At 47.2% G+C, this 21,640-nt stretch overlaps 1 protein-coding gene across 2 annotated transcripts in view; it reads left to right on the top strand.

Moving 5' to 3' along the window:
* Window positions 1–333: 333 nt before the first annotated feature.
* The window catches only part of MICALL2 (MICAL like 2), a 48,285-nt gene continuing 26,978 nt past the window's right edge, over window positions 334–21,640 (top strand). The window contains exons 1-2 of one of the 2 annotated variants that reach the window (XM_083474719.1): window positions 334–1,114; window positions 14,188–14,236. In XM_083474719.1, coding sequence (XP_083330845.1) covers window positions 972–1,114; window positions 14,188–14,236 — 192 coding nt within the window. In that variant the 5' untranslated portion in view covers window positions 334–971. The remainder of the gene's footprint in view (window positions 1,115–14,187; window positions 14,237–21,640) is intronic. The other variant, XM_083474718.1, reaches the window with a different exon arrangement.

Genomic DNA, 21,640 nt, shown 5'->3' on the forward strand with positions numbered 1-21,640 from the left:
AGGATTGGGCTGGACGTCCTATATAGGACTCTAGGAGCTTACTTTTGAGAAAGTGCAATCAGGATCCGACCGCTCGCCCCACCATTGGGAATCCTTTGCAGGGACCCGATCCTCCCAACTGCGCGAAGCGCAGCTTACTCCAAAGTAAGCATGCATAGGATCAGGCCAGGACACCCCACTGGACCACTCCGGAGCGCACCGTAGAGTAAGCACGCAGAAGATCGCCGCTGGAGGCCCGACGGGGAGGCGGGGAGGCGGAGTTCTTCTCGTCTCGTCCCGCTCCCCGCCCTCCTGCGCTCCAGGCTCGGCCATTGGCTCCCCGGCTCCCCCCGCCGCCGAAGTTTTCCTTTTCCCTCCCCGCCTCCTCTTTCCCACAGATCCGGAGGCTGGAGTTTCTCCGGCTTTCCCGGCGGAGCCTCCCCGACGCGATCGCTCCTTACGGGGCTCCCTCCGCCCGGCCGGCCGCCCGCTCCTACGGGCGCCTTTGGGGTACTTTTTGGAGAGGTCGTGCGTCTTGGCGCACGTCGGAAGCGCCGCGGCCGCTTTCCGTTCCACCGATCGGGAGCGGGGCTGGATTTGCGCCGGCGCTGCTCTTCCCGGGCGCCGGATTTGGGGAGGGTCTTTCGCACAGAGTGCCCGCCCCGCGCCCCACAACAATTTGGCACATTTTGGAGCGCGCGACGTGGCTGGCCACCAGACGTTGCCCCGCTGCTAGACACGTGTGCCTGGGATTTCAGACAGTTTTGCCTGCAGCTTTCCTCGCCTCGCCTCCTGCTATGGAAAAAGGAGGGCGCGGGGCGACTTGGGGGGCTGGATAGGGGCGGGGAGAGCTTTAGACGGCGGCGCGCTTCGGAAGACCGCCGGCGTCTCCAACCCTGCGCTGAGCAGCCCAGAAGCGAAGGCGAGGGGCTCTGAACCGCTCTCTCCTCCTTCTCCATCGCTTCCTCGTATTTTCATCGCCCCCCTCCAAGATGGCAGCTATCCAAGCCCTCCAGCAATGGTGCAAGCAACAGTGCCAAGGATACCGGGATGTCAGCATCACCAACATGACCACTTCTTTCCGGGACGGCTTGGCCTTCTGTGCTATCCTTCATCGCCACAGGCCGGATCTCATGTGAGTTCTACAGAGAGAGAGAGAGCTGGGGAATGGGTTGTCTTAGGGTCTCACCCCCTTGAAATTAAGGACTTGGTGTGTGTGTGCAAAGAACCCTTGCAAAGTGCTGGGGGCGAAGAGGGCAGGATGGCAAGTTTCTGGCAGGTAGAGCTTTCAGAGGAGGGTCTGCTGGAATAGCTAAGTGGAACACGGGTGGCACTGTGGGTTAAACCACAGAGCCTAGGACTTGCCGATCAGATGGTCAGCGGCTCGAATCCCCACGACGGGTGAGCTCCCGTTCCTCGGTCCCTGCTCCTGCCAACCTAGCAGTTCGAAAGCACGTCAAAGTGCAAGTAGATCAATAGGTACTGCTCCAGCGGGAAGGTAAACGGCATGTCGGTGTGCTGCTCTGGTTCGCCAGAAGTGGTTTAGTCATGCTGGCCACATGACCCGGAAGCTGTATGCCGGCTCCCTCGGCCAATAAAGCAAGATGAGCGCCGCAACCCCAGAGTCGGCCACGACTGGACCTAATGGTCAGGGGTCCCTTTACCTTCACCTTTACCTCCATGGACAGATGCAGTCTACCAGGGACTTAAGCCAGCATAGTGCAGTGGTTAGAGTGTTGGACAAAGGCCTGGGAGTGACCAGGGTTCCCTTGGTCATAAATCACAGAATCATAGAGTTGGAAGGGACCCTGAGGAACATCTAGTCTAACCCACTGCAATGCAGGAATACTCAGCTGTCCTATACAGGGATCAAACCTGCAACCTTGGCATTACCAACACCACACTCTAAGCAACTGAGCTATATCTTGGAACAGGCACTTACTCTCAACCTGGTCTACTTCACGGGGCTGTTGTGAGCATTAAATGAGGAGGCAGGGAGAACCATGCAAAGGCAGGATATTTAAAGCAAATAATAATAATAATAATAATAATAATAATAATAATAATAATAATAATATAGGTGGTGTCAGTTGGAGGCAACTTCTTCATGTCTCTAAAAGGCAGGATCAGCTGGGGTTTGTGGTCCAAAGTTGTTCCTACATAAGATGAAATGTCAAAGTGCTCCGATCAGAAAATATGATGCAGGGATATCTCTCTCTAAGTAGTAGTAATTGCTGATGCTGGGGACCACAACTTCCATCACCCCCTGTCCATTTGCCATGCTGGCTGGGGCTGATGGAGTTGGAGCCCAACAACTTATGGAGGGCAGCAGTTTGCAGGAGGCTGCTTTGGGCAATAGAGTTTCACATTCATTAACCTGTAAACATCCAGGTCGATCCAATAAACTTCCTTATCAATCTGCCTTTGCTCTGAAATCATGTTCCAGTGTCCACCTCTGTTTGTGCCTTCCCTTTTCAAGCGAAGTGGGTGGCGCTTAGTGAGAGAAGCTTTCTTCCTCTGTTATGGGATGCCGTCCCCTGAGGCTCACCTGGCAGCATCACAGCTTTCTTTTAGGCGCCAAGTAAAAAACCCCCACACCTTTTTGTTTGCTCAGCCTTTTGAAAAGTTCTTTTGCACTTTTAAAGTGTACTTGCCTGCTCCTTCCCCCTCAGTTTCGTCTTGTGTGCTTAAAAACAGACAGACAAACAAACAAACAAACCTGTATCCTGCCCTGGAGTCAATCTGGATGAAAGGAGGTTTTAAAAACATGCTCATTAATTTTGTCCTGACAATCCGTACAACAACCCTACGAGGTAGGGGTGGCATTAGTGCTGGCTGAAGCCCGCAGGGTGGCTTGCCAGTTCAGGACAGAGGTGAGATCTGAACAAGTTTTTTCACCTAAAAGCAAAAGTGATAATACAGAGTTGTCATGGCTAGTCACTGCTGATTGCTTTTACCTTCATGGATTTCTGCAATCTTCTTTAAAAGCCATCCAAGTTAGTGGCCATTATCACATTTTGCTGTAGGGAACCTCACAATTTAACTATGGGCTATGTGGATAAATTATTTTTGTCTGTCCTGAACCTTCCAATGTTCAGTTTCTCTGGATATCCTCTAATATTCTGAGAGAGGGAGCAAAACTTTTATCTATCCACTTTCTTCATGCCATGCCTAATTTTTATAAACTTGTACGTATCTTATCCCCTCTAACTTGCCTTTTCCCTATACAAAAAACTCCCAAATGCTGGTGCCTTTCCTTGTAAGGTTGTTGATCCATCCCCTCGATTATCTGCATTGCCTTTTCCTGAACTTTCTCCAACTCTTCCGTCTCCTTTTTGGGTTGAGGTGACCAGAACCCTACACGGTATTCCAAATGCAGTTGAGATTTGCATCACGGTGTCACAATACCAGCATTTTTCTTTTCAGCTCTTTTCCCTAATGATCCCTAGTGTGGAATATCAATAATTTTGGTTGCCCTTTTCTGAACCTCTTGAGTATCCTGGATATCTCAGTCGGTAGAGCATGAGGCCCTTAATCTCCGGGTCATGGGTTCAAGACACACGCTGGGCAAAATATTCTTGCATTTCAGGGGGTTCGCCTAGATGACCCTCATGGCCCCTTCTAGCTGATGGTCCAATCAGCTGATCGGCAGTCACAGCAAGCCCTGGTGAGATCAGCTGCAATAGGGAGTGCCTGAGTGGGGGCTGCACAGCACAGCTTGCCCCTCCCATTTCAGCAAGTTCACCCCCCCCCGTTTTGCCCTAGATTCACACTAGGGCTGCATGCATTCCCCCAAAGCTAAAAAGTTCACCGTTCGTCTCCCGAAGCTTCAAAATTAATTCAAATTGGCAGTTGCCACCCACAAAAAGCAGGATGGAATTCCAAATAATAAATAACAAAATTCAGCCCCTTCTCTTCCAAGTAAATCCATTGCAGGAACAAAAGGATTAAGAAGCAAAGGAAAGGAACTGCCTTCTCTTGGGAGTTAAGAAAACTAAGAAGTTTTCCACAGGCCTCTCGGGGGTCCACTATATCACCCTCCACTCCTGCAAAACCAGGGCCAGACAAAGGAATCGCTCACAACCAAACTTCGCCCACCGGATGACACCATCCCTGTTGAAACCCCAAACGCACATGATGAATGAACTCAGAGGTTATGCATGACTGTCTGAGGCACTGTGGCATAATGTGTCCTTGTTCCACTTCCTTCCATGTGGCTGACTCTGACGAAGGAACTGGTGGGAAATGAGAAAGGAGACAGCTGAGCGGTTGAGTTGCATCCCTGCATCGCTGCATCTTCTCCCCAGCCCTCTCCTCTGCCTTCAGCACCAACAGGTCAAAGAATCGTAGAAATGTTGAGTTGGAAGTGTAATAAACAAAAATCTGCCCTTATTCCCTTATGGGGAACGCAAGAGCCTGTTATGGTAAAATCTGGGTGCGGGGCTACTCTGCCACCCAGCTCGTCGGACTAAGTCCGCGGGTCCCTGCGGAAGAAAATGAGCTCAGCCGGAGACAGGAGCAAACTGCAGAAGATCCAAGTTTATTGCGCAACAGGTTCAAGGCGAGATTGAACAGCGAGAAAGGGGTGACATGAACTTTTGAAACTTCCCTCCATGTCCCAGAATACAGTGCAAAATACATCCTAGTTACATCATGAATACATTAAGAAGAGGTTGGGTTACACAGGATTAACATATGGAGGAGGGAGGGGGGATTATGCAGAGCTGGAGATATGCGCAGATAAGCACATCTCGAGTATCTGATGAGAAGACAATGGTCCATGTATGCATGGTCTGCCACCTGGCATTGCCCGGAGGAAAGGCTTGGCAGAGTGATTTGACAGGATTAGGGTCTTGACACCTTGCTTGAGGGATTATGGAGGACAGGGGAGGTGTCATGGAGTCCTAGAGAAATTGAGCAAATTGGCACGTTGATTTTCTATGAATTTTATAGATTTTAGTCCCTTTTGACATTGACAATTGGAAATAAATGGATATATTGTAGCGAAGAAGGAGGTGAAGAAGACATGCCCCCCCCTCCGTATCAAGCCCTTATAGAGTCCTTTGCAGGTTCTCCATCAGTCAGAGAAAAGAACAGAGGCCAACCAGAGAATATTGAGAAGCAAAGCAGCTCGTAAGCCTGATCTTTATTGATCTGTTGCAACAGGGTGCTCCTCTCACACGCAGAAGGACGGAGGAGGAACCCAGAACAAAGGTGTGCCCGCCCTTATATAGACAATTTAAATTGCCTTCCCTGGAGCTCAAGACCACCCCTCCATACATCATACATACATCACAGAAAAGGCGGTCTACAACAGAAATTTGAATGGTGTTGTTTTTCCTATCTGCCAGGTTATCTGATAATGCCTTATCTGATTGCCTTTCCTGGTAGTCTGGCCATTCCTTTGAGATGGTGATTTCCCAATTCCTGAGACAATGGGAAGGTTCTCTGATCCCCTCTCTCCTTGCAGAGAAAACATTTGGTCAGTTTGGGAGTCAAAATGGTTTCAGGACTGTCTTCCTGTGCTGATCTATGTATGTGCTTGGTTGGTACATTTATGAACATTTATTATATATATAAGACCTTAAAATTTTTATTTCAGAAGGGACCCCCAAATGTCATCTAGTCCACCCCCTGCAATGCAGGCATCTCAGCTAAAGCATCCAGGACAGATGGCCACCCAACCTCTGCTTAAAAACCTCCGAGGAAGGAGAGTTCATAACCTCCCGAAGGAGGTTTTGCAGACAGACATCTCTCACTGTTAAATCTGCAGATGGATTCAATAAGTTTTGCTCTGTTCTTAAGAGCCCATCTGATTCTGGACCTTTGCAATGCAGCCTTCCTGGAAAAAAGCCAGGATTCTTGTCCCATATCCTTTCTCTTGATTGCATCTGTGTTTAAACAGCGTTTATTTCTCAGCAAACAGACGCTAAACTTACCCCTTGGAATGTGGAGGCTAAAGCAAATAGTTTAGATGGAAAGCCTGCCCGCCTGTTATTGTTTTGACTTGCTTTGCTAACAGGTCTGACACATGTTTGGCTGTTTATACATCATCCACATCCTTCTCAGGAAAAGCAGGCGAGAGGGTCGGAGGAGAGAAGTGAAACAGAATCTGCTCGCCCAAGGGCTAGCCCCTGCCTTGGTATTTTTACAATTTGTTAATCACCTTCTAAACCACTGTCCCAAGGTGATTTGCACATAACATAATTAAAAACTGTTAAAAACACACAACATGATTAAAATCCCAGTGAAGCATAGTGTAAAAGGCCCCTTTATCTATCTGTCGGATCAAAAGTGTCTTCAGCTGTTTCTGGAAAGTGCCTGTTGAATCTTGACAGGAATACTCTAGCCGAGTAAGATTGTCTTCCATAAACACGGTTTTAACAGTGAGTCCGCAAGTGACTGTGGAGGCCAGTTCTGGATCCACACATCCTTCCACAGTGGGGACATAGGTTTCCGGACGGGAGTTGATCACAGTGAGTGTGCCTTCCTCTTAGCACGTTTCTCCCTTGTGTCCTGAGTTCCAGCATCTTCAAAGCCCATGACACCTTTGGTGAAGGCTGTTCTCCAACTGGAGCGCACGCAGGCCAGTGTTTCCCAGTTGTCGGTGTTTCTACTACATTTTTTTAGATTTGCATTGAGAGAGTCTTTAACCCTCTTTTGTTGACCACCAGCATTACGCTTTCCATTTTTAAGTTCGGAATAGAGTAGTTGCTTTGGAAGACGATCATCAGGCATCCGCACAACATGACCAGTCCAATGAAGTTGATATTGAAGAATCAGTCCTTCGACACTGGAGATCTTTGCTTCTTCCAGTACACTGGCATTAGTTTGCCTGTCTTCCCCAGTGATGTGTAAACTTTTTCGGAGACACCGTTGATGGAATCTTTCGAGGAGTTGGAGATGATGAAGAAGAGGAGTTTGGATTTGATATTGCACTTTATCACTACCCTATGGAGTCTCAAAGCGGCTAACAATCTCCTTTCCCTTCCTCCCCCAAAACAAAAACTCTGTGAGGTGTGTGGGGCTGAGAGACTTCAAAGAAGTATGACTGGCCCAAGGTCACCCAGCAGCTGCATGTGGAGGAGCGGAGACGTGAACCCGGTTCCCCAGATTACAAGTCTACCACTCTTAACCACTACACCACACTGGCTCTTATAAGTGGTCCGTGTTTCACAAGCATGGGAACTGAGCGCCCCGTGTGGCTTCTCGCCTGTTCAATACGACCAGCAGAAGCTGAGTCAATTCTGCCCACTGGTCTGATTTGCATAATGGATATAGAGGGCAAGATATATATATATTTTGTGGGGAGGAGACTTTTGGGTGAAGTTGAGCAGGATTTTGATGCAGACATATCTCTGGTGTTAATAGGGAGTGGGCTTTGGTGGGGCGGTTTCTGTGACCCTCTCTATGCTGTTTCTTAAGTTGCGGTAAAAGATCATTTACCAGCTTGCTGCTCCCCCCCAAAAACATCTTTTGTTCTGTTACCTCCCAAAAGCCCCAACAAGCACGGGGGGGGGGGATTTGTGGTCCAGAGCACCAGGAGGGCACCAGGTTGATGAAGGCACCAGCTTGCTTTGTAAACAAGCATTTTGGTTTCCCTACGAATGTCCCAGTCCTCATACACTCTGCACTTCGACCGGAAGAAAGCTGTACTTGCAGAGCTGAGGTGTTGCTGAGTTTTGGCATGAATGTCGGCCCTTGTGGAAAGTTAACTCCCCAGGCAGGAGAAGTGACCAACACTTTCCAACGTTACACCATTGCGTTGGATTTGTGACACTGCAGAGGGGTTTTTTGTGCTTGTTGGTGCAGCACTTTGGTTTTTTGGATGTTGAGCAATAGGCCAAGATTTCCATAAGCTTCTGCGAAGATATTTAGGATGGTTTGGAGGTCATCCTCTGAGTGTGCACACACTACGTTGTCATCAGCATACTAAAGCTCTATGACGGAGGTTATGGTAATCTTATTCTTTGCTTTCAGCCTATTCAGCTTAAAGAGCTTTCCATCTGTTCAATATATTATTTCTACTCCGGTGGGGAGTTTCCATTTGACAAAGGGTAGGATCGTGGCGATGAAAATAATAAATAGAGTTGGAGTGATAACACAGCCCTGTTTAACACCTGATGCCACTGTGAATGGTTCACTAAGAGCCATTGTTATCTGTGATTGCTGCTGTCATATTATCATGGACGAGCTGAAGTCATTGCCTCCAATGTTTGACATGCACACACCGCAAATCTACCTTAAGAGCTGAGTGCTGGGAGCAATTCACATACTTTTTCCTGATAATCTTTACAGCGACCCTGCGAAGTAGACCAGTATGATTACCGTATTTTTCGCTCTATAACACGCACCAGACCATAACACGCACGTAGTTTTTAGAGGAGGAAAACAAGGAAAAAAATATTCTAAACGAAACAGTGGATGTATGATTTTTGTGGTTCATGCTGTGGCCACAGACATGTGATCTGACAGTGAGTTTGGAGTAGCTCAATGCAAATATCCTGAAGATCCATGTGGATCCATGCTTTGTAACCACGTTTTTGCACCACTGCGGCCCCAGGCAACAGTGGGTGCGTGATTTTTTTGGTGCAAGATGTAGCCATGGACGTGCTATATGATCTGATGGTGAATTTGGGGTGACCCAGTGCAAAAATCCTGAGGATCCATGTGGATCCGTGCTTTGTAACCACGTTTTAAGTGGGGAGGGAAGGAAAAGCACTCAAGGGACAAGGAGCACGCATGGGGTGTGTGGAGAAGGATGCTGCTAATAATGCAGGAGAGGGGTTTAAGGGGAGAAGAAGCACGCGTGGGGTGTGTGGAGAAGGATGCTGCTAATAATGAAGAAGAGGAGTATAAAGGGAGAAGGCTCCTCTCCTCTCCCGCTTTGCTCCTTTAAAGAAGCAGGCTCTCTGTCCCTCTCTCCTCCCCACTCAGCAGCTCTTCTCCCGCTTTGCTGTTTCAAAGCGAGCCACAGAGGAGGGAAGGAAGGGGAACCATGGATCCTCTGCTCACGACTGCAGCAGATCCCCCCCCCCGCCACCCGCAGGCATTCGCTCCATAACACGCCCAGACATTTCCCCTTACTTTCTAGGAGGAAAAAAGTGAGTGTTATGGTGCAAAAAATACAGTATTCCCATGTAGCGAGGGAGCTACAATTCCCAGATTTCCTTGGGAAGAGGGATTGGTTGTTGAACCACTCTGGGAACTGCTACTTCTTCTTTCTTCTTTGGCGATCACTCGTAGCCAATTAAGATTGTCTGCAGCTGTGTGAGGGCAATAGAGGGGGTCTCCCAGCGACTCTCAGCACCCTATAAAACCGCAGCTCCCAGGATTCTTTGAGGAGCTGAACTGGAAGCTGACCTGAAGCCGATTTGTGAGCGGAGGAAGGAAAAATCTCTTGTGCTGAGGATCCAGAAGTAAAAGTGAGTCTTCACTGAAACCGTAGAGAAGGCAAAGTACTTTCCTGCCTCTGTCCTGAGTCAGCGGCACCCGAGCCAGGAGAGGCAGCTGAGCTCCTCTTTATCTCCATATCTTCATAACCTTCATTGGGGGTTTTTAATAAGAGGTTGGATGGTCATCTGTCCTATAAGATCGAGTTGAGATTCCTGCATTGCCGGGGGTTGGACTAGATGACCTTTGGGTTCCCTCCCCAGTCCTATGATTCTATGAAACCACAGCTGTTTAAAGTGGCATCACGGCCCTTTATTTATAGTGCCAAGTGGCCTTTGTCTCTTCATTATTTACCCTCCTTTTTCCCTTTTCATGTATATCCTCCTTCCTGCTTCCTGCCAGCCCCTCCCACCTCCCTCAGGCATTTCCTTGAACTTCTCTCCCTTCTGTTCTCTTCCTGGCCAGGGAATCAACTTTCCTTTCAAACTGTGGCAGCGGGAATCCTTTTTTCGCTGCCCCTGTGTTGTTCTGAGGATACGGGATTCCCCTCGGTTCTCCCTGCTTTCCCTTCATTTCCACTCCAGTTTCATTACTAATTGCCTCTGTCAATCTAGCCAGTTCAATATACTCGTAACGGTTTGTCTTGCCATTCCTTTTTTGTTGGCACAAATTCTTTTTTCCAGTTTTTAGCAATTAGGATCCTTGCCGCTCCTGTGGCATAGAGGAATATTTTCTGATCTTCTCTTGCTATACCTGTGTCCATTATCGCTGGTGGAAAAGCTTCTGTATTTTTCATAAAGTTATACTGAAACATTTTTTTAAGCTTGTCATATACAGTGGTTCCTCGGGTTAAGTACTTAATTCGTTCCGAAGGTGTGTTCTTAACCTGAAACTGTTCTTAACCTGAAGCACCACTTTAGCTAATGGGGCCTCCCGCTGCTGCTGCGCCGCCGGAGCACAATTTCTGTTCTCATCCTGAAGCAAAGTTCTTAACCTGAAGCACTATTTCTGGGTTAGCGGAGTCTGTAACCTGAAGCATATGTAACCTGAAGAGTATGTAACCCGAGGTACCACTGTACTATATTCCAGAAGCTTTTGATTTTTTTCACAGGTCCACCAAACATGTATAAGTGTCCCCTCTGTTTTACCACACCTCCAGCACAGATTTGTTTTTGTCTTATACATGTTAGCTATTTTGGTAGGTGTTAAGGACCAGCTATATAACATCTTGAATAGATTTCCACTCCAGTTTCATTACTGCACCAGGCAGGTTTGTTTGACCTCCTGCGCCTTTAATAGTTGTGTAGAATTTGGAGGGGGGAATTTTATTATGTGCCGCTTCTCCCCTTTCCTACAGCTTGCAAAAATTTCCTTTTTTAAAGCAGCTGTGAAATGATAGAGGAGACCGCATGCCCTCGAGGAAATCGCTTGGCTTCTACAGAGTGGGGCTTTTTGCACAACAGGCAGAAATCAACAGGTCAAGCCTTTCCCAGGATGTTGATATGGTGATGCTGGAAACTTGCCACAGGCATGTGGGGGTCAGAGACTCAGGGTCAGCCTCAGACCCCTTGTCCTTCCTTGCCCTGAGCTGAGATGCAAGTATGGGCAGGATCGTTTGGGGGAGCGGAGGACAACTGAGCAACTATTTCCAGCTTCTCTTCATCTGCGTTGTGTTCATGTACAGGAAAGGACAAACTCACATTCCAGCAAAGGGCAGTTCAGAAAACTGGAGAGCAACAGTAGCAATGTGCAAACGTCAAGTAAGATGGACTAGTGAATTCAGTTTGTGTTCTATGTGGGGCGACCTTTGAAGGTGACCTGGAAGCTACAACTCATCCAGAATGCGGCAGCTAGACTGGTGGCTGGGAGCGGCCGCCGAGACCACATAACACCGGTTTTGAAAGACCTACACTGGCTCCCAGTACATTTTTGAGCACAATTCAAAGTGTTGGTGCTGACCTTTAACACCCTAAACGGCCTTGGTCCAGTATACCTGAAGGAGTGTCTCCACCTCCATCGTTCTGCCCGAACACTGAGGTCCAAAGCAGAGGGCCTTCTGGTGGTTCCCTCGCTGCGAGAGGTGAAGTTACAGGGAACCAGGCAGAGGGCCTTCTTGGTAGTGGCCAGTGGCGTAGCGTGGGGGGTGCAGGGGGGGCCGGCCGCACCGGCCGCAACATCTGGGGGGTAGGGTTAGGGGGCGCAAATCCATGGGTTAGGGGGCGCAAATCCACGGGTTAGGGGGCGCAAATCCACGGGTTAGGGGGCGCAAATTACTTGCCTTGCCCCGGGTGCTGACAACCCACGCTACGCCACTGGTAGTGGCACCCGCCCTGTGGAACGTCCTCCCAGCAGATGTCAAAGAGAACAACAACTACCAGACTTTTAGAAGACATCTGAAGGCAGCCCTGTTTAGGGAAGCTTTTAATGTTTAATAGACTATCCTATTTTAATATTCTGTTGAAAGCCATCCAGAGTGGCTGGGGAAACCCAGCCGAATGGGTGGGGTATAAATAATAAATTATTATTATTATTATTATTATTATTATTATTATTAACATACTAGGACTGCTACTTACTTGCCATTATGGTTTCATTTACTATATTTGTATCCCACTTTTCCTCTGGACCCTTCTCTGTTTTGTCCTCAACAGCAGCCCTGTAAGGTAGGATAGGCTGTGACGGAGCAAATGGCCTGAGGCTAGTCAGTGAACTTTGTGGCTGAGTGGGGTTTTGAAGCAGGATTCAATCCTCTAACCCAGGCTTCCTCAACCTCGGCCCTCCAGATGTTTTTGGCCTACAACTCCCATGATCCCTAGCTTGCAGGACCTGTGGTCAGGGATGATGGGAATTGTAGTCTCAAAACATCTGGAGGGCTGAGGTTGAGGAAGCCTGCTCTAACCATTGCACAGCCGGTCAAACTATTGGAAACGTCTTCCTGATTTCTGATTCTTCCGGTCATTTTAGCCATTTCAGCATAGTCCATCAACTTCATCCGCCATTCTTCTCTGGCAGGGACTTTATCTTCTTTCCATCTCTTCCACCTCTCCTTTTCTCACCCTACTGTCCTGCTCTAGTGTCCTTATCTGTGGCTGGACACGCAAGCCAGCAGGGGACTTTCCTCCCGTGCCCAACCTCTGTGTTTGCATGCCGAACTTTGCACTTGCCAGGTGGGTCTTAAGGTTAGTGCCCAGGTAGAAATGAAAGAGAAAGCGAGGGCGCTGCCTCCAAATTGCAGCAGGATTATAAACTTAAAGCTCCGGTGGTGATGATTTCCTTTCAAGTCTTGAGCCGGAGTAATAAAGAGCAAAGATCAGCGTGGTTTTTTTGGCTGCTTTGCGGCGTCTGCGTTGCCCAACCAGCTATGCCTTCGGAGGAAATGTGTTCTCAAGCTCATTTTTGATGACTCATCGGTCCTGAGTCATGCCTCCCTAAAACTGCTGTGGAAAATGCCTGCTAGCTCTCCGTGCCCAGTTCTTCCCAGTACAGCGGTACCTTGGTTCTCAAACCTAATCCGTTCCGGAAGTCCGTTCCAAAACCAAAGCATTCCAAAACCAAGGCGGGCTTTCCCATAGAAAGTAATGCAAAACGGATTAATCCATTCCAGACTTTTAAAAACAACCCCTAAAGCAGCAATTTAACATACATTGTACTATCTAACAAGACCATTGATCCATGAAATGAAAGCAATAAACCATGTATAGTGGTACCTCTAGTTATGAACTTAATTCATTCCGGAGGTCCGTTCTTAACCTGAAACTGTTCTCAACTAGAGGCGTGTGTTCACTAATGGGGCCTCTTGCTGTTGTTGCGCTGCTGGCACACGATTTCCGTTCTCATCCTGAGGCAAAGTTCTCAACTTGAGGTAACTCTTCCAGGTTAGCGGAGTTTGTAACCTGAGGCGTTTGTAACCTGAAGTGTATGTAACCCAAGGTACCACTGTACTCAAAATGGAAGCGTAACACTCAAAACGGAGCATGTTCGGCTTCTGAAAAAGGTTTGCAAACCAGAACACTTACTTCCGGGTTTGCAGTGTTTGGGTTCCAAGTTGTATGAGTGCCAAGGCATTTGAGAACCAAGGTATTCCTGTACAGAGTCACCCACCCACTCAGTGGACAATTGGTTGCTTGTGGCTTGGTCTGAGATCAGAGGCGAGTGCAAGCCAGCATTCCTCAGGCTTAAGAGAGTTGTAGTTCAAGATCTCTGGAGATGCATGGAGTTGGGGATGGCGGTTATAGGATTTGGGGGTGTTCTCATGTTCCTCAGCAAGTTTGGAAGGTGCTTTTAATAAACGTATCTACCTGCTTCTCTGGCCACATTTACAGCATACGTTTAAACCAGCATCATGCCGTTTTAAACAGGCATGGCTTCCCCCCTGCAAAGAATTCTGGGAGCTGTAGTTTGTTAAGGGTGCTGGGAATTCTTAGGAGGCCCCATTTCGTACCCTCCAGTGCATCAAAAGGGAGAAACCAGGACGCCATATTCTGGGGTGTCGTATTCCCTTTTTTTCTTGCGAGAACATGAGGGCCATTTTGGGTACTGTGATTTCACGCTGCAAATGCACAACATCGCAGCTGCGTGGAAAACGCTGAGGAAATCGTGCAAGATCACGGTGCCCTAAATGGTGAGCGGAGCTGGCGAGCTGAGGGTTCGATCCTGCTGGGTGTGCTTTGCCTGCAACAATCCCTGCAGGGATTGAAACTCAGATCCCTGCACCCGGCAGGATCGCATGCTCCACTCTCCAGCTGAATAAAGTTCTCGGTGCCCGGTCTCACTTGTTTGGCTTAAACCCCCCTTCTCTTTGACCTTCTTTTCCAGAAACTTCGATGCTCTGAGCAAAGAAAACATCTACGAAAACAACCAGTTGGTAAGATTTTCCAGTTCTGCTTCCTGCTGTGACGTCATGTTTTCTGTGCCCTCAGGGTGCCTCTCTGCCCCTCCTCTCTGCCCCATGCTTTGGCCCTGGACAGATTAGATCAAAACAAACGGACCATAAATTAAGACAGCGTGCCAAGAAACTTAACCCTTCTTCCATTCTGCCTGCATCTGGCAGCCTTTGAGTCAATTCAAACACTCCTCCATCTGTACCTGTTTAATCGACGTTTGCCACTTTGTACAAAAGGCTTGGCAATGTGCCCTGAATCGAACCAAAGGCTGTCGCTCGTTTGCCATGTTGCCAGAGAAGAAAATCAGGAATTTGTTTGAGCCGTGGGCTAGTGTAGAAAATATCCTTTACTGTTCAGGACATAGAGTGCCGCCCTTTTCTGTCCAGGCTCTGAAAAACCAGTTCTGCAAGATTTCCAATGTGGTCAAGTGCAGCGAGGGAAAAGCTAGACGCGAGGGGTGTCTATTGGCCAATGCACGTGCCGTCACCAACACTCATACACACCCAGATCCTCAAGGCAGTTTTGCAAGTTTATAATTTGTTTGAGGGGGAGAGGTGAAGGATTGAAGAATAAGCGTATCCACATGGATTTGGGGAAATGTGTCTCTGTGAGGCAAGTGGAGAGGCTGGACTAGGACCTGGGAGAACAGGGTTCAAATCCCCACATGGTCATGAAGCTTCCTGAGTGACCTTGGGGTTCAGTCACTGCCTTTCAGCCTAACCTACCTCTCAGGGATGTTTTCGGATTAAATGAGGAGGTGGAGAACCATGCCTGCTATCTTGAGCTTCTTGAAGAGAAAGGTGGGGTGGACATGCAATAAATAAACAAACAAATAAATATTACATACACACACACACCTTTTTCTGAGGACTGTGGAACAGTATAGATGGCTCTCCTTCCTGTTTTATCTTCACAGCAACCCTGTGAGGTAAGTTAGCCATAGACATGCCCAGTAGGCTTTTGAAGACAGAGGTCCTTTGGCTGGGTCGGGACGATATGGGGGGCAACTCCCATCTCTTGCGGGGGTGCAATTAGTGCCAGCACCATCCGTTAAGAATTTGGGTGTAATCTTCGACACCTCCCTTTCCATGGAGGTGCAGATGCAGCTACAACAAAGGCGGCATTTTTCCATCTCCGCCAAGCTAAGCAGTTGGCTCCTTACCTCTCTCGCCCTGACCTAGCCACTGTGATCCACGCGACGGTCACCTCCAGGCTTGATTATTGCAACTCGCTCTACGTGGGGCTGCCCTTGAGACTGACCCAGAAACTCCAGCGGGTGCAGAATGCCGCGGCTAGAATCCTTACTGGGTCCTCACTGCAGGATCACATTCACCCAGTGCTATACCAGCTGCACTGGCTCCCGATGGGATACAGGATCAGGCTTAAGGTGCTGGTTTTAACCAGCCCTATATGGCCTAGGACCCTCATACCTACGGGACCGCCTCTTCTGGTATGTCCCACAGAGGACCTTACGGTCTTCAAACAAAAACATATTGGAGGTCCCAGGCCACAGGGAGGTTAGGCTGGCCTCAACCAAAGCCAGGGCTTTTTCAGCTGTGGCCCCAATCTGGTGGAATGCTCTGTCACAAGAGACTAGGGCCCTGTGGGACTTGACATCTCTCTGCAGGGCCTGCAAGACAGAGCTGTTCCACCAGGCCTTTGGCCAAGGCACAGCCTGACCCCCTCTTTTGGTAATTCTTCACAGAACTCTAGCCCAATGGTTGCTATTAATTTGATTTGAACCGATTTTATAATGAATGGATTTTAGAATGCTGTATTACTTTAATGTTGTTAGCCACTCTGAGCCCAGCTTCGCCTGGGAAGGGCGGGATATAAATAAAATTATTATTATTATTATTATTATTATTATTATTATTATTATTATTATTATTATTGGCTTCAAGACTGAATGGGCAGGGTAGGATTTGAACCTGGGTCACCCCGGTCTCAAACCTTTATTGACATACAAACAAAATTCTGAAAGGTTCGGTGCAATAGAATCACTCAGCAAAATCTGCTTCTAACGATTAAAATACTGTCATACAACATTTGTGAATCCTCACTGCGTGTTGCAGAAACCTGGCTACTGTCTGCAAGATCACCCCAGTCTCCAATCTGACCCTGCTATCCTTGCACCTCGCTGGCTTCTATATTTTATTTTTTTGCAGCCTCTCCCTAGACTCTGCCTTCCCATTTGGAAACTGGACCGTGCCCTGTTCATTCGCTTGTGTTTACCGAAAATTGCATTTCTGGATCTCTGCATGCGTGGTGGTGGGGGAGTGAGCTGTTGTCTTGCACAGATGTTTCCCAACAGAGGCACAGCATTCGGACCACCCATCCGGCTCTGTGCTGGCTCCAGAAATCTGAATGTGGGCTGGCTGGATGAATGAATGAATGAATGCATGCATTCAGAATGGAATGTGCCTTTTGAAGAAGATGGGCTGCAGATTTTGCGGCTTCTCCAAGGAGAGCTTCCTTGGCCTCAGCCCAGAATCAGTTCAGCACGAGCCTCAGAAGCCTCATCCTCAGCCTGCCCCTGCCAGAGAATATTTCCATGAGGACTAGTGACTTGACCCTCCGCTGAGCGCTGGGATGATGCCACAAAGAGGCCACTCTGACATCCCTTTGCCTCTGGGCTTGTTTTGCCTCCCGATTCCTGAGCACCAAAACCAGGCTTTAATTCAGCCAAGCATGGGGGTGCTTCATTCCCTTGTGGGAGACATTTCGGGGGCCTCATGCTTGGACTGGGCTGGGCCAGAATAGGCAGAAAGGCATTTATACAAACAGACCCCATACTTCCTGCTGGCAAGGAAAATACATTATCATACTCCACAGCAGGGTGGATTTGATTTAACTCAAATCGATTTAAATCACGATTTAAATCACTAGTCAGTAAGGCTTGATTTAAATCACTAGTCAGTAAGGTAAGACTTGATTGAAATCTTTTTTTTTTTTTACAGAAAGACTCATTCTTGCTGGTATAATCTTAATATTCACAACCAGATGAAGGTTTCCTTTTTGAAATACAGTGGTACCTCGGGTTACATTTACTTCAGGTTACAGACTCCGCTAACCCAGAAATAGTACCTTAGGTTAAGAACTTTGCTTCAGGATGAGAACAGAAATCGTGCTCCGGCAGCACAGCGGCAGCAGGAGGCCCCATTAGCTAAAGTGGTGCTTCGGGTTAAGAACAGTTTCAGGTTAAGAACAGACCTCTGGAACGAATTAAGTACTTAACCCGAGGTACCACTGTAATAAATTTTCAGAGTAGTTTTTAAAGTTATATCAAAAATTGCCGATTTGGTTATACTATTAGAAATACATAGACAGATAATTATGAAATTATTTACGGGTAGTTAGCCATGTTGGTCTGCCGTAATCGAAACAAAATTAAAAAAAATCCTTCCAGTAGCAACTTAGAGACCAACTAACTTTGTTATTGGCATGAGCTTTCGGGTGCATGCACACTTCTTGTTTGCCTTGATTGACTACCATCTCCAATTTTGTTCATACAATATTGATTTATTTTATTAGCTGTATCTCCACCATATGTTCTCTATTCAGGAACTGTGAAATAATACAGCATATATATATATATATATATATATATATATATATATATATATACCGTATTTTTTGCACCATAACACTCACTTCCCCCCCCCTAGAAAGTAAGAGGAAATGTCTGTGCGTGTTATGGAGCGAATGCCTGCGGTTGGCGGGGGGGATCTGCAGTCGTGAGCAGAGGATCCATGGTTCCCCTTCCTTCCCTCCTCTGTGGTTACAAAGCATGGATCCTCAGGATTTTTGCATTGGGCTCCTCCAAACTCACTGTCAGATCACATGTCTGTGGCCACAGCATGAACCACAAAAAATCATATATCCACTATTTAGAATATTTTTTTCCTTGTTTTCCTCTTCTAAAAACTATGTGCGTATTATGGTCTGGTGCATGTTATAGAGCGAAAAATGCGGTGTGTGTGTGTATATATATATATATATATATATATGCTTTCGTAGATTTTCACGGGTACAGGAATGCAGGTTTTGGTGTCTTCGGGTGTCTTCCCGTGTAAGAGTTGGGGTGTCTAGGCGACGTTTCGACGAGGTCTCACTCGTCATCTTCAGGCTGGTGCTTTCGGCTTCTTGTTACTGGAACAGAGCAGGATCTCAGTGTTTGAGTTCCTATAAATACTGTTGAGGGGGTGTGGTATATAGCCTCCAACGTTCTGGGCAGAGGGGAAGTTCCCAGGTTAGTGTGTCTTTTCTTCTTTTGTTCCTTAATTACTTGAGGGATATCTTGAGTGATTTCTTGAGTGATATTCTGAGTACCACTTAGGTGGGTCATTAAGTGTGGATTAGTTGCTAAAGCTTTCGTGTCTTGACCTCTTGGGCTTGTGAAGAGTTTTTCTGAGAAGATGGCTGTACTGCACTTAGTTGTGCTCTGGCTTGGCTTCGTGTATAGGGGCGAGCTGTGGTTTTGTGCCCTGTGCCAGCCAGATCTGTGTAGGGATTGCAGGGAGGTGCAGCATCCGGAGGTGCCACTATGGTTTGGCTACTGGATGGTGTCTGTAATTTATCTGTGGAGATAAATTACCCAAATTTATCTGTGGAGATAAATTACCCAAACCCAGACCCTCTCCACAGATAAATTACAGACACCATCCAGTAGCCAAACCATAGTGGCACCTCCGGATGCTGCACCCCCCTGCAATCCCTACACAGATCTGGCTGGCACAGGGCACAAAACCACAGCTCGCCCCTATACACGAAGCCAAGCCAGAGCACAACTAAGTGCAGTACAGCCATCTTCTCAGAAAAACTCTTCACAAGCCCAAGAGGTCAAGACACGAAAGCTTTAGCAACTAATCCACACTTAATGACCCACCTAAGTGGTACTCAGAATATCACTCAAGAAATCACTCAAGATATCCCTCAAGTAATTAAGGAACAAAAGAAGAAAAGGCACACTAACCTGGGAACTTCCCTCTCTGCCCAGAACGTTGGAGGCTATACACCACACCCCCTCAACAGTATTTATAGGAACTCAAACACTGAGATCCTGCTCTGTTCCAGTAACAAGAAGCTGAAAGCACCAGCCTGAAGATGACGAGTGAGACCTCGTCGAAACGTCGCCTAGACACCCCAACTCTTACACGGGAAGACACCCGAAGACACCAAAACCTGCATATATATATATATATATATATATATATATATATATATATATATGTATATATATGTATGTTGATAAAACATTATTAGCCACACGTTGCCTCTTACTGCTTAAGTTTGTCGATGTTTGCAACACAGGGGATTTTTTTTGCTACATGCAATCTGGACCAGCAGATCTCTTCATTGCCTACTTTGGTTTCCTTCATCCTGACACCCTCCAGCTGTTGTTGAACTCCAGCCCCCGTCAGCCCAAGCCAACATCTGGACAACATCAAGCTGGGCTGGGCTAGCTCACTTGCAGTATAACCATTAAGGGACACCTCTCATCCGGCCGTAGCTGACCCTGCTGAACCACAGCAAGACGTGGTTGCCGGGGCTGTGGGAGGTCTCTCTTCTCACCCAAAGTTCTTATTTTCTGCCCCCCAAAACATGGTGGTCACCCCATTGCCGTAAGCCCTGTATATTTACATTTTGTTCTTTAAAGCAGTTGGTAAAAGCAAGCTGCTGTATCTGTGACTTGCCATTAAAGCCTTAAAAAGAAAAAGAACACAATAAGAAATAAACCTAAAAAGATGGTGAAAGAAGAATGGGAATGTTTAAATAATTACCTAGGGGGTAAGGGTTCATCAATAAAGACCTGGTTATGTTTAGAATGATACCGCATAGGGAAATGTTTGCTGATACCAAGATGAGGGATTCTATGAAATGCAGATAGAGAGAATTGATAAGAATAATGATCTGTTGTGACCTTGTCGGAAGTGTACAATAGATGAGCCTTCTTGTGTTTTGGCTCATCTTCCTCCCCCCTTTTTTTCCTTTCATTTTTTTCCTTCCTCCTCCCCCTCCTCCTTTCCTTTTCCTTTTTCCTTTCCCATAATAGCTTATGTTTTATGCCACGTACTTTGATATTTTTTGCACAGTGATACCTCTGGTTATGGGACGTGGGTGGCACTTGGGTTAAACCACAGAGCCTAGGACTTGCTGATCAGAAGGTCAGCGGTTCGAATCCCGGTGATGGGGTGAGCTCCCGTTGCTTGGTCCCAGCTCCTGCCAACCTAGCAGTTCGAAAGCACGTCAAAGTGCAAGTAGATAAATAGGTACAGCTCCGGCGGGAAGATAAACGGTGTTTCCGTGCGCTGCTCTGGTTCGCCAGAAGTGGCTTAGTCATGCTGGCCACATGACCCGGAAGCTGTACGCCGGCTCCCTCAGCCAATAAAGCGAGATGAGCGCCGCAACCCCAGAGTCGGTCATGACTGGACCTAATGGTCAGGGGTCCCTTTACCTACCTCTGGTTATGTACTTAATTCATTCTGGAGGTCCGTTCTTAACCTGAAACTGTTCTTAACCTGAAGCACCAGTTTAGCTAATGGGGCCTCCCGCTGCCACCGGAGCACGAATTCTGTTCCCATCCTGAAGCAAAGGTACTATTTTTGGGTTAGCGGTAACCTGAAGCGTATGTAACCTGAAGCATATGTAACCCAAGGTACCACTGTAGATTTTTTTAGCTTTCCATTATTATTATTAAGGGTTTTTCTTTTGTAATTTTGGTTGTTTATATTTATCTGTATTTGTTTAAAGCAAAAGAAAAGCATAAAAAAGAAAAAGACACATATTGTTCTCTGGGAAAAGGAGGGGAGGGGGTGTCTAGAACAGGCCAAGCTATAATACGAATCGGGGGGGGGGGGGAGCGCAACCAGGAAGCTGATTTTAAGATCTCTCTGCTCAGCTGTGTAAAACTGTAATTGATTCAAGATGGTGGAGCTTCATGGAAAGTTGCCAGTTGAGACCCAGGAGGACTGGGTTTGATTCATTGACAAATAGTTTCTGATCGAATCCCACAAGCCTCTCCACCTCTGCCATTTGCCTTCTCTACCCCTGACAGGCAAGTATAAGCATTCCAAATACACAGACCAGTTGCCGTTGCTTCATCAGGCATCCTGGGTCATAAAGATGATAGTTAGCTTTGATGTAGCAATTGTTAGTTTTGTTAATCTAAGGGCCGGGAAGAGAGCTCACAAGTAGATGGTAAATCCTGCTTCTCCTGTTTATGATCTCCAGGGTTTCCTGAAAGCATTCCTCCTTGCTTCCTCATTTATTTTCTCTAGACTACTGTGCATGCTCAAATTAGGTAATGCAAATAAATACAATATCTTAATCTCACACATTTTTACAGCAAAATTAATGTAAAAAACCACAAACAACTGTACATA

The sequence above is a fragment of the Podarcis liolepis genome (assembly GCF_965112155.1).
Source record: "Podarcis liolepis genome assembly, chromosome: 14".
Taxonomy (NCBI): Eukaryota; Metazoa; Chordata; class Lepidosauria; order Squamata; family Lacertidae; genus Podarcis; species Podarcis liolepis.